We start from the raw sequence: 12617 nt of genomic DNA, 5'->3' as shown, positions 1-12617 counted from the left end.
CCTAACCATAGTTAATAAAAGTGGATAAAATTTATAATGATTTAAACATGAAAGAAAGTCAGATCAAAATTCCAAATTCTTCTTCTTTAACATAACAAAAAAACCCTACCTCCTCTTTGCTCATTATAATCCATACAAATCAAAAAATCACCACCTGCTTAATTTTTAAACACACTTACAAAGTTACAATCATAGTAACACTTACAAAGTTACAATCATAGTAACACACAATAATAAACTCGTATAAAAAAAAATGGTTTGGCGACGACAACAACAACATGAATACCATGGTCAGACAACAAGATTAATATTAGAGAAAAGAATTTCTCTATTAATCTTTTTATATCACGATTTTTTTGAGGAACACTTCCAGACGACGTCGTTTGGAATAAGCATCAGGATGCTTATTGATGTGTAGACAGGGCACAAGGAACATGGTTAGTTGCTTACGGTGGGTGCATACACAGGGGATAATATCCCTTAGGGTGTTAAACTGGTATTTCGTGTATTTGTGGGGTAGAAATTGTAAGTAAACTTGTTTGACTTCGTTGACTATATACTCTCCCTCCCTTTTAATCCTTTTAAACGAACTCAGAGTACACCAATATTCATTCATTCATTCATAATTCATTCACATTCTTACATAACACAAATTCAAGAAACAATCTTTTTCTAATTTTTCCTTTCAAATATTCTTTCATTCATCTCAGTCAACAAAACCCACCTTTTTTTTTCAAATTCTATAATCATGTATATCAAATACGACGGAATGCTTAACAGTGCAGTTAAAGGTTTGTGTTTTGAGTCCAAAGGACCTCTGATTCTTGTTAGCTGTGAAAACGGCGCTGTAAAGTTGATCAACTATGAGTTGAAAAGGGTTATCTGTGACTTTAATCGACATAACGGGAAACCGGTTCGTAGCGTTAGTTTCGAAAGAAATAGACCATTCTTCGTCTCGGGAGGTAAAAATTCAGTTGAATCTTGATTACATATATTTGTAGTTTTAGAGATGTTTATGAATTTTTGTGACATGGGAATTGTATGATAATATGAATTTTATGAATCTTTTATAATTTCACATATATATATATTGTGTTGCTGGAATTTCATGATTTATTTTTAGTGTATGTTGTAATAATGACGAGATGGAACCAGGGCAGATTAGTGTGGGTTAATACCCATTTAGGGTTAATTCTTGGTTTACTTTTTCCATTTTTGATGGAACCAGGACAGATTAGGGTGGGATGGATGGGTTTCCGGAGTTCATTATTTTTAGTGTTAATGATGATTGGAACTCTACATTCATATGTTTTGGACACATAGAACGATATGGATCTTAACATGTACAACTATAAAATAGATGTGATGCAATTGCTCATTAGCTTATCTAGGCAGATCCAATATGAGTCAATGATGATCGGATTTTTAAGCTTGTTATGTGTGTATCAGTTTTTGTTTGTTAGTAGATTTAGTGGCTTTTGTGCCTAAAGATCTTTTGTGTGTGCCTTTTTAAGAATTTTTAGGAATATCTTTTGTTCTGAAAGCATTTTTATACCTGCAGGAGATGATTATATGATCAGAGTATGGGATTACCAACTGCGGCAGTGTATGTTTGCTTTGTCTGGTCATACTGGTATTATCAGGACAGTACAGTTTCACAATAAGAAGCCGTGGATTGTTAGCGCTAGTGATGATGAAAGTATCAGGATTTGGAATTGGGAGTCCCGTAAATGCATGTCTGTTTTGCGTGGCTACAAGGGTCATGTAATGTGTGCGTTATTCCATCCAGACAAAGTGTTCAAATTTGGGATGTTACAGAACCAGTTGGTGTTGTGAAGTATGTCTTAAAGGGCCATGAACAAGGAGTTAATTGGGCCTCATTCCATCCTAGTCTCCCTCTTAACGTTTCTGGAGCTAAAGATCACCAAGTGAAGGTCTGGCAAATGCAAGGTATTTGTTTCAGGATCTGGCTTCTTTTTAATGTTTCATTCTACTATATCCTGCTAGAACTTTGCCACCTTGTCGTGAATACAACAAAAGTCATAATTAGTTTCCACTTTCCAGTGTGTGCTTTTCTTTAACTCTATATGCCTGATCTTGTATGTCCTATTGAAAGTACGTATTTAGAGTGCCTTAGATGTTAGGGCAGCTGCACTAAAAGGTTAATATCATTGCTTCTATTGATCTGCTAGCAAAGAGAAATTGGTATACGTTATACACATGGTCCATTTGTTTTTTTTTCCTAGGCTCTAGTTCACTTGGGGTGGGGATGTTACTTGTTTGGCATCTATATAACTGTTCTGTAGATGTTTATTATAGGGTGATGTAGTGTACAAAGTCATCTATAAATTTATCTTCTTTCTGCATATGAGATGGCCCTTGTAAATTCAAGGCTAAAGTTTCGATAGTTTCTTAAGTAGTTATGGTTGCTTGGGTTGCTTATAAACTTTTGTCTCTTTATCTTCATTTTGTTGGCAAATGCGAATTCAAGGAGCTTGTGTGCACTACTCTCACCTTTTTGGTTATGATGTTTGTATACATACTTAATTAGTTGTCATTTATTGAACCAACTGAGAATGACTAGAGTTGAAGTAACTGAATATAAAGTATAGACAAAGTTATGCTAATCAGAAGTTAATTTCCATCACTTAGTGAATCATTACATCACCAAATGCCAACGGTTTGGACCTTTAGCTCATGTGGGTGAAATTTAATTATGTGATTCTATTTCCCAATGCAAGGACAATTTGCAGGTGAGAGGGTAAATGCCACAAAGTTCTTCTCCACCACAGATGTTATTCACAATGCTCATTTACATGATCTTTTATCATGGTGTGTCACTTATGTTGCATGCTTATTAACTTTATTCTGGCAAACGTGGTGGAGAGAAGTTAAAAGATTAATTGTAACTTGGTAGATTTTGCCCCTATTAATTTTTCATTATGCTTTTTCCTGCTCAATTGGTTTCACTTTAGTAGCGAATACCCTTCAAAAATGAAGTTTCTATCTGTTTTTGTACCATCCACAACATGTTGGATCTTTTTTTTAACTAACCTTCCCTTTCAGATGCAAAAGCTTGCGAGTTGGACACGACATTAGATGGCCACATGGATATTGTGTCATGTGTTCTTTTCCATGATAGACTAGATACTACTGTAGTATCAACCTCAGAGGATAAAAGTATACGTGTTTGGGAAGCCACAAAAAGAACTGGGCTTCAAACTTTCAGCAGGGAGCATGACAGGTTCAGGATTCTTGGCCGTCATCCTGATATGAAGCTTCTGGCCGCTGGCCATAACAGAAAACGCAGGGCGTTCTCTCTCTAACTTGAAAACAATCACACCGCTGTCATGGCCAGCGGCTAGAAGCTTCATATCAGGATGACGGCCAAGAATCCTGAACCTGTCATGTTCCCTGCTGAAAGTTTGAAGCCCAGTTCTTTTTGTGGCTTCCCAAACACGTATACTTTTATCCTCTGAGGTTGATACTACAGTAGTATCTAGTCTATCATGGAAAAGAACACATGACACTATATGGCCATCTAATGTCGTGTCCAAAACCCAAATAGATCGAATAAATTTATTTTGTTGTTATAAAAATAATAATAATTTGATCATCAATTAGTATTAGTTTCATATACTAATGAAAGTAGTAGTTGAAACAATTATGACGTGTACAACAACAAAACTAATAAATTTAGAATTGTGGATGAGGAGGAGGAAAGAATTCAAGAAACAAAATATGAATGAATGAAAGTGAAAGAAGGAATAGATGGGCTCACATAGAGACTTTGGCGGAATTCGCTAAAAAGCACCTATTTGGCGACTATTAAGTGATTTAATTGGTTAATAAGTTATTAGTTCAACAATCTTATAGTATATATTAAGATTAAGATAAATAAGTTGTGTTGGATGCAAAATCATCATCTGACATCAAGGGAAATCTAGATCCCAATCTAAATCAAAATCACATGCATATATTTTGCGATTATTAATTTGAGTGAATTTTTAAATACATGCATATATTTTGGGACTATTAATTTGTGTGATTTTTAAATACAAACGTTGTAAAAAGTATTTAAGTTAAGTTATATTGTTTATATATCAAACTTATTAAATTCAGACTAATGACGTATACATTACTTGACTTCTCGACAAGTAGACTGGAATATAATCAAGTAGACTAGAATACGTATGGAATTGGCTAAGCATATTTAAATATATATAAAAGATCAACCTTAATTCCAGAATAAAGAAGTTTGGACCCTTAAATCAAAACGATGATGTATAAATAGTTCTTATAAACAAAAATATGTTCGAGATGAGGAAAAACAAAAATAAGTTTGGACCCTTAATTTTATCTTCACATGTCTAACTTCTTATAAACGAAAATATGTTCGAGAGTGCCACATAGTAATGTACGTTAATATTTAATAAGACCAGCCAATTCAATAACGAAAACAATTTTACATAGTGACAATACTCACCCGAGTACTAGAATGCTTTACTCAAAAAAAAACATACATGGTAACTTTCAACACTTTCACCCTATATAACGATCAATTCCTTCACGCAAACAATTACCGTTCATCATGGCCGTGCAAACAATTACCGTTCATCATGGCCGTGCGTAGCACGGGTTTTAAGCCCTCGTATCTAAATACATCAAGCTTTCCATGTAGAAGAATTAATATCCAACCCCAATACTATTTAAAGCCTCAATCTCTCCCTGTAATAATAAATAATAATGTAGATACGTACCCTTCAAATAAAGCTGTTATATATTGACATATATATTTTTTTCACACATTAATTACAAAATTTCTTTTGTGAAGCAGGATTATTACCATTACCATATCTATACACATCAAGCTTTCCATATAGAATTGAAGAATTAGAATCCAACCCCAATATCATTAATTCAAAGCCTCAATCTCTCCCTATAAATAATAATGTATATATGTACCCTTCAAATAAAGCTGCTATCGACATATATATTTTTTTAACACATCAATTACGGTTAGTTAGTTTCTTTCTTTGTTCATAAATCACAAGTACGTACTTACAGTCCTAAGAAGTCATCATGTCGAAGCCCATCGTGGTCAAGAGTTCAGACGGGGAGACGTTCGAGATTGATGAGGCGGTGGCGAGTCAGTCACAGATAATCAAATATATGATTGAAGACGGATGTGCTGATGGTGGTATCCCTCTTCCCAACGTCGCCGGTAAGGTCCTTTCCAAAGTTATCGAATATTGTAAGAAACATGTCGATCATCAGTCAGAAACAAAGAAAGATAATAATCATGATGCCGAGTTTATGCTGTCATTAAGAGATGATGTTAATGCATTATATATCCCGTCGGTCTTTTTTGTTGATGTTTTAAGGGCTGCACTTTATCTGGAAATCCAGGGTCTGGTGGATTTATGCTTCGATTATTCATTAAATCCGGAGATTGTCAAGAATCAGTTCCGCGACATGACTCCCGAAGAGGAAGCCAAGATTCGTAGGGAGAATCCATGGGCTTTTTAATACAGTAGTGTAGTATCGTAATTCATTGTCGCGCATCTCATGTAAAATTTTAGGAACTTAATAATATTGTTTCTGATAGTACGAAAGCAATTAAGTGAACAACTTTTTTTACAAGCTTTTATATGCATTATGAGTCCTCCGTATATTGTTGATGTCATCTTAACTTTGGCAATTGATCGATGATGTGTTTTGGTTTGTGAATACAAATAGATCCAATAAATTTATTTTATTGTTCAAAAAAAAATATAAAAAAATTGATCAATTAGTATTACTTTCATACTAACTGGTGTTAAAAGAAACAATTTAAGAAAAATGGTCATTAGTTGTAATAGGAGTACATTTACTTCGCTACATGCATGCTTGAACTGGTGTTAAAGAAATTATTTAAGGTTATAGCGCATCCACGTGGGTCTATATATCAAAGTGGGGGAAAATTCATAATACCTATCACATCCAGGTAACCAACATAATCCTTCTTATATGCTCCTACTACGGGCAATCCATTTTATAATTTCTCTCCGGCGTGCAATGTACGCGTTTTAAGCCCTCGTGTATCATTAATAAATCCCAAGGTATATCTAGCATTCTTCTTCTTTAAATTAATCAACTCATAAGAATATTTTTATTATGTCCAACTCAGTTATATTTATTCATTGATACAATCTTAAAATAAAGTTTAAGAAAAATTATTTAGGGTTGTTCGTGCATCGTACGGGATCTAAGCACTAATACATTATAAAACTTTAAATACGTTAAATATATACAGCTTTGTGACTATTTATGTGAATGTCAGCGAATAAATTGAAGTAATTCCCGAAATTATTTTGTTTACATACATCTCCTAGTCATAAAGTAATATATGTTTTCCGATCTATCATTTGTATATGATGCATACGCTAAAAGTTTTAAACTAAAATAGATGTTTTATAAGATGTAACGTCTTAGGGAAAATAAAAAAAAAATACCTTTAACTATATCTACATCCACCTCTATCTATAATATCTACCAATAAACTAAAACAGGATTGACATATTCTTGAAACGACCAACTTTAAGGGTTTTTTTGTAATTAATTCACTTTAAAGTCAAAACTGTGAAATTTGTCAAGTTGAAGGACAAAAAATGTAATTTTCTCTAATTAAAAAAAATTAAAACTAAAAAATGAAACAATATATGATAAGCATAACAAGTCTCTTACTATTTGGGATATAAATTAATATATTATATGAGACATTACATATTTCAAATTTAATTATAACTTAAATGCTTTCATATATATGGGCGAATTAATATCACATTTTAAGTATAAGTATTATCAAAAATTTTGTAGCCTTTATAATCAAGCTCTTTTAAATTTTAGATTTCTTTTTATTAATGTTTTAAATACCGGTATTTTTAATATTTAATACCGGTCGATGGTCTTGGTATACTCATTCCGGTATTTTTTTTTTTACCTTTTTTTCAAGTATTCTTTTTACCTTTGTTTAAAATTATTTTTATGACACTTTGTTGTTGTTTTTTGTTATTTGTAACTATAAAACTTATTTTTTTTTAATGAAATATGTGTCTGGTATCATTTTTAAGTAGATTGTAATGTATTTTGACTATCTCATTCTTGTCACCAATTTTTTTTTTTTTTTTATTGATTTCATTTTTCCCCCTCATATGGCCAATTCAGTTAATTTTGCAACCGTTGTGAGAATGAAATATTATATTTAGAGTTTTTAGTTTTATTCGGGGGCTCATGGTCAATTATACGTCTTTCTTGCAAGAATTGAGAATAAGAAATATTTAAAAGTTTTGGTAAAAAATGAGACTATTATCAATTATACAACTAACATTATTTATTATTTTATAAATACTATTTGGTTTGTAATCACTCTTATTTTAAGGATTTTATTAAAAATCATTTTATGTTTCTATAATAATACCATTTATAAATTTAGAATCATTTACTATTTCTTTCTACATAACTAAAAAATGACAATTCTGGACTTATGTGGTATTCTTCTTCTTTTGCTAAGAAGAAATTTTTACAATGTACCATTTTTTTAAAAAACAAATCTATCTATTCTATAAGAATTTATGGTTAAAGTTTAAATTTTTGGTCAAAAATTGTAATTTTTTGTGATCGGTTAATAAGTTTTTAGAGCAAATGTCTTTTAGTATATTAAAAGATTTTATTGAAGAACAAATTAGAAATAAAATGTTGAATTTTTTTAATTTAATTAAATGATGAAAATCTAAAACAAAAAAGTACAAATTATTATAATTATAAAGCAACTATTTATTAGGGATAAAAAGGATAAATTATTGATGGAAAACAAAAAAATGTAGATTAATAAGATTTTTTCTACAAATATTAATATTAATATTAATATTAATATAATATACTAATATATTTGAATAATGATTATCAAATTTTTTTATTTATAGTTAAATTAATAATGACATCATCAATTTCTAATTTGATAAAATCGAGAGGTATGATTGGTTAATAAAATATTAGGTCAGTTGTTTTTTAGTATATATATAAAGATTTTCAAATAAATTTGTTACATTATTGTTTTTAATGGTCTACAAATATTAAAAATAGGAAAAAGATTAATCCTCCTAACCATTAGTCTAAAAATCCTCATAAAACTATATAAATGTGACATGTGAATTCCACTAATTCTTTTTCCTAATCTTACCCCCTGATTTTTCACATGTCACAATCATATTAATTAGAATTAATGATTTTTAGGCTAATAACTTAACAGGATTAATCATTACCTTTAAAAATAACATATATTATATATTTATTATACTACTACTGCTTAATTATTATTATTATGTGACGGGTTTAATCTAGTACATAATATCTAAATACATCAACCTTTCCATGTAGAAGAATTAATTTCCAACCCCAATACTATTTAAAGCCTCAATCTCTCCCTGTAATAATAAATAATACGTACATGATATTGACTATTTTATATATATGATATCATCACTTTTATATTGCATTATTGTCATTTTTATAGACTTTAATCTTAATATGTGATTTTGTTTTATTATAGGATTATAATGAGCATGATGTCAAATGAGCTAAAAAAAATGGTGAATTTTGTGAAGTAAAAAGGAAAGAAGGTAAATAATGAAAGATGGATGCCATGATCATGATCAGGTCCATAATTTGAACACTAAAGCTTCTATGTGGCTTGGATTTTGACATCAACAATCTGCAAATTGTACATCACAATATTAAGTTCATGTGTATGCTTTGACTTTTGGCTACATGAGACTTTGACCGTTGACATAATTCACGGCTAAAAAGAAGAGGCTTTGCAATTTGGAAAAAGACTTGGGCTTTTAATCAAAATCAACAATATGTAAAGCCATACATGGGCTTGGCCCATCCTTGTCTTGTGGGAGCTCGGCAGAAAAAAAAGAAACAAGTAAAGTCGGTTTAGGGATTGGAGTAGTCATCAAGCAAAACAGTCATATTCTATGTATATATATTCATTGAGGTGCTCTTGAATAAATTGGACGAGAATTAATTAGGAGGGGTTTTGGTGGTCGGCTAATAAGGAGACAATAATCTATCATATTCATCGAATTAATTTGGAGGTGCTTGTGGGATTTTGGTACGAATTGGAGCTCGAGCTAGGAGTCGACAGGTGGGGTTTTTAATTCGTACAAGGAGTTTTTAGAGAGAGTGGTACGTGGGTTCTTTTTATTCGGAGGTCATATGGAATTCGTAAAGTCGGTTAGCAGAGGAAAATCTTTTGTTTCAAATTCGAGAAGCATCACAGCCACAAGTCGATTTCTAGTTTGATTCCCAAACTCTTTCTATTACTATTATTAGTTACAATATTACAGGATTTTAATTACTATACAATTTTTATTATGGATTTTATCTATTTGATTATTGTTAGTTTTATTTATCTTGACATGAGTAGTTAAATAATTCATCATCTACTAAGATGAAGTGATACAATTGAATGATGGTTGCACTATTTTTATAATTCTTAGTTGATTTAATTTAACGTTGTGTCGAGATCTTAGCTTATTAATTCTTTGTGTGCAGATAGTTTTTGCATGATCTTAGTGGTAACTAGGTTGTGTAAAAGTTATTTTGATTGCTTGGTTAGAAGCGATTGTTTCTATGACGGGTACGGTAGAAAGTAATTAATAGTTAATAAGAGTTAACGAGTTAATGGTTGGGTACAATCAATAGACACAATTGTTATCTAAATAATCAAAACAATTAGTTGATTAGGAAAGTTATGAAAGGGGTCTTGGGGTACCGGTCTTAGTAATGGAACTAGTTAATTAAGGGAGTTGAATAAAGTAACGAACTTGACGGGTACGGGGTGAGTCTTTGTTTGGTTCTCGGTTATTAATCAACATATTTGAATTGGTTCTTCAATTAAGTGCAACCTGAATCTATAGTGTCATGGAGTCGAAGTAGATGATCTTTTAATTAATATTGATATTAAACTCTCTCTTTTCAATTAATTCTACGGAATTACTAACTTTTTCAATCAACTAACTTTTAATATAAAATCAAGATGACGTGGTGTCTTTAAAAACCAAACTCTTTTTAAACTGCATTAAACTCGCTTGCTCTATATCAGTCCCTGTGTTCGATCCTGGACTTACTGATAGCTTTACTATACATGATAAGGTACACTGTCTGTGTGTAGAAGTCTAACTATTAGTATTTTCTTGTTTATAAATTTAAGACTAGATTTTACACATCAGTCATAAAAAAAGGTAGGGTAACACGGGGCTACATTGTCATTTTTGTTCCCCATATAAAAGCTTAGAAATCACTGATTGTTATCAAATTATTGGCTGATTGTTTAGGTTTTGGTTTAGATATTAGCTGAAAAAGTTTGCGTTTTATTAAATCGGCTGGATTTAGATATTAGCTGAAAGTAAGACATCATTTTAGCTATTATGTTTAACAATTTTTAGGTATGTGTTTATAAATAAATAAATTTAGCGTGCAATATCTACAAACTCAACTGATAGTTTACTAATTCTTTTCATTACATTTTGATTGTGTATATATCTATTGCTCTTATATATAGTTTTACTTCAAGTTAAAATAGTTACTGTCGTAGCCTTTTAAGAGATGCAGTTAATTATCTGTTCATTATAATTATGAAAAAGAGCTTAATTAAGGTCGAATAAGCTGTTTGTCGTAAGGTTTTTCATTATGATTATAAGTAGCTTAAATATGGATATTAATGCGTATCTATTTAAGAAAATGAGTTTTTGGTTTGTGATTATAAGGTAATGTATAATAGCCTGGATATGTAGCAGTTAGTTTTTCGGATTGAAATCTTGATGTATATGGCCTATGGGATTCTGAAGTTGTGTTGACTTGAAATGTAGGGAAGGTTACTTACAGGAGCTTCAATTGGTATGCTTATAGGTGGTGGAGCTTATGCCAACACTGTCGACGAGGCAACATTTAGGTATGTAATGTGGATAGTCTTTACAGAACGAGAGTGATTTGGTATAATAATAATAATTCATCAGTTCAATGAAATAAAATAAAAACGTTCTGAATGCTGAACAGCAAGAATGAAGAAACTGTTCGTTTTTAGGTTATTGATTATTATGAATAACACACACCCACAGGTGATGTTGAACACACTCATTTGGTCAAGGGGCTTGACTATGCTTTATTGAACAAAGTGAGAAGTGAGATAAAAAAGAAACCAGAAGTTGAACATACTGCTACTGATGCCAAGTCTAGGTATCTCCTCCCTTCTTCTTCTTCTTCTTCTTCTTCTTCTTCTTCAAACCCATATCAACAAAGGATCCAATGAAGACAACCCTGTCTCGTTTCGCAAATGAAATGCTAAGGTAACCTCAACTGCCCCCGAATATCAGTCCCCGTTGGCCTTGAAATATATACATCTTCATTTCTGTTGCAAGCCGTTTATCAGTGGATAGTGAAGCCTCAAACCGTTCTCAAGCCAAATGATATGTTCCTTCCTGGACGAATGGCTTTCGTTTTTGACATGGTAACTTCCTCTTCCTTTAACTTCTTATTCTGCAGCTGCACCCTGACTTGAGATAACAACTTCCCAAGTGTAACTGGCCTTTTATGCAACTGTTTTCTATTTTTTTAAGTCTTTAGCCGTCCATTCATACATGCATTGCACTGTGATTATATCCAGGAGAGGAAGGTTTCTACTGAAACCGAGAGTGTTCGTCGTTGGCGTGAAGAAGAAAGAGAATTAGGAAAATTAGGAGTTTGTAATGGTTAACTTTAGAATTGTAAATGAGTTTGTATTTGAATTAAACACGTTGTTTTGATATATATGAAATGCGTTATTTTGATATTTGTGTTTTTAATTTTGTATTATCAGGTTTTTAATTGTCATTTAATAGAAAATTAGGAACTGAAAAAAATTATTATTTAAAAAAAAAATAGTTTATGACGCGCAAAAACGCACGTCATAAAAAGGGGTCATAAGTGCGCATCATAGACGGATGACGCCCAAATGCTGGTCATGAAAATTTATGACTGGTCCTTCCTTGACGCGCATTTGCGCATCATCTGAGCCATTTATGACGCGCATTGCGGGTCAAGAATAGCTATTTTTGTAGTAGTGAATGTAACTTCATGTTTTTTAGTGGTTAAGTTATTAACTGGTTATATGTTTGTCAACTTATAATATTATAAAAATTTAACACGTTATTATTTTATATATGTTTCCCGCGTATTATGCGGGTAATAATCTAGTTTAGTCTGAACACATATTTTTTACTATACTAAAACACAGTTGCTCTAATAACTTATCGACCAATCACAGCTCTCGATTTCTTAACGTTAACATTTATTTTCAATTTTGACTTTAATTTACACATTTTTGTTTTCCATCACAAATTTACATTTTTTACCCAATAATTTTAATATGGTAAACAAATAATAATAGCTAACATATAATTCATAGAATAATAGCTAATATTAATCTAATAAAATAATCACTATTATATATCCAATAATATATTTTATCATATATATATAATTAATTATTTAAAAATAAATTAAATTTAATGTAAATATATTAAGATTTTAAT

General features: G+C 31.2%; 2 protein-coding genes and 1 long non-coding RNA gene across 6 annotated transcripts; all 3 read left to right on the top strand.

Moving 5' to 3' along the window:
- Positions 1–269: 269 nt before the first annotated feature.
- LOC122608950 (coatomer subunit alpha-2-like) lies at positions 270–3326 on the top strand. The gene is made up of 4 exons (XM_043782017.1): positions 270–962; positions 1562–1794; positions 1851–1950; positions 3067–3326. The coding sequence occupies exons 1-4, from the start codon at positions 749–751 to the stop codon at positions 3324–3326; spliced, it is 807 nt and encodes a 268-aa protein (XP_043637952.1). The 5' UTR covers positions 270–748.
- On the top strand, positions 1798–5628 carry LOC122608428 (SKP1-like protein 3). The gene is made up of 2 exons (XM_043781537.1): positions 1798–1950; positions 5068–5628. Exon 2 carries the CDS (start codon positions 5083–5085, stop codon positions 5527–5529), a length of 447 nt encoding a protein of 148 aa, XP_043637472.1. The 5' UTR covers positions 1798–1950; positions 5068–5082; the 3' UTR covers positions 5530–5628.
- A 3398-nt stretch (positions 5629–9026) lies between these two features.
- LOC122608274 lies at positions 9027–11875 on the top strand. 4 transcript variants are annotated; one of them, XR_006325198.1, is made up of 4 exons: positions 9027–9190; positions 10917–10999; positions 11166–11554; positions 11711–11875. It is a non-coding gene; the product is annotated as an uncharacterized LOC122608274 (long non-coding RNA). The 4 variants fall into 4 exon arrangements; XR_006325197.1 differs by having other exon boundaries at positions 9027–9331; XR_006325196.1 differs by having other exon boundaries at positions 9027–9342.
- The last annotated feature ends 742 nt before the right edge of the window (positions 11876–12617 follow it).

Source organism: Erigeron canadensis, chromosome 7, assembly GCF_010389155.1.
Source record: "Erigeron canadensis isolate Cc75 chromosome 7, C_canadensis_v1, whole genome shotgun sequence".
In the NCBI taxonomy this organism is placed as follows: domain Eukaryota; kingdom Viridiplantae; phylum Streptophyta; class Magnoliopsida; order Asterales; family Asteraceae; genus Erigeron; species Erigeron canadensis.
This window is presented reverse-complemented; position numbering and strand designations above follow the sequence as displayed.

What these genes read in the sequence shown, in the direction of transcription:
- LOC122608950 (XM_043782017.1), top strand. Translation starts at nt 749, where the DNA reads ATGTATATCAAATACGACGGAATGCTTAACAGTGCAGTTAAAGGTTTG. An exon ending in ACCATTCTTCGTCTCGGGAG is followed by an intron (nt 963 to 1,561) that starts GTAAAAATTCAG and finishes TTATACCTGCAG; the next exon opens with GAGATGATTATATGATCAGA. An exon ending in GAAGGTCTGGCAAATGCAAG is followed by an intron (nt 1,951 to 3,066) that starts GTATTTGTTTCA and finishes CTTCCCTTTCAG; the next exon opens with ATGCAAAAGCTTGCGAGTTG.
- LOC122608428 (XM_043781537.1), top strand. Translation starts at nt 5,083, where the DNA reads ATGTCGAAGCCCATCGTGGTCAAGAGTTCAGACGGGGAGACGTTCGAG.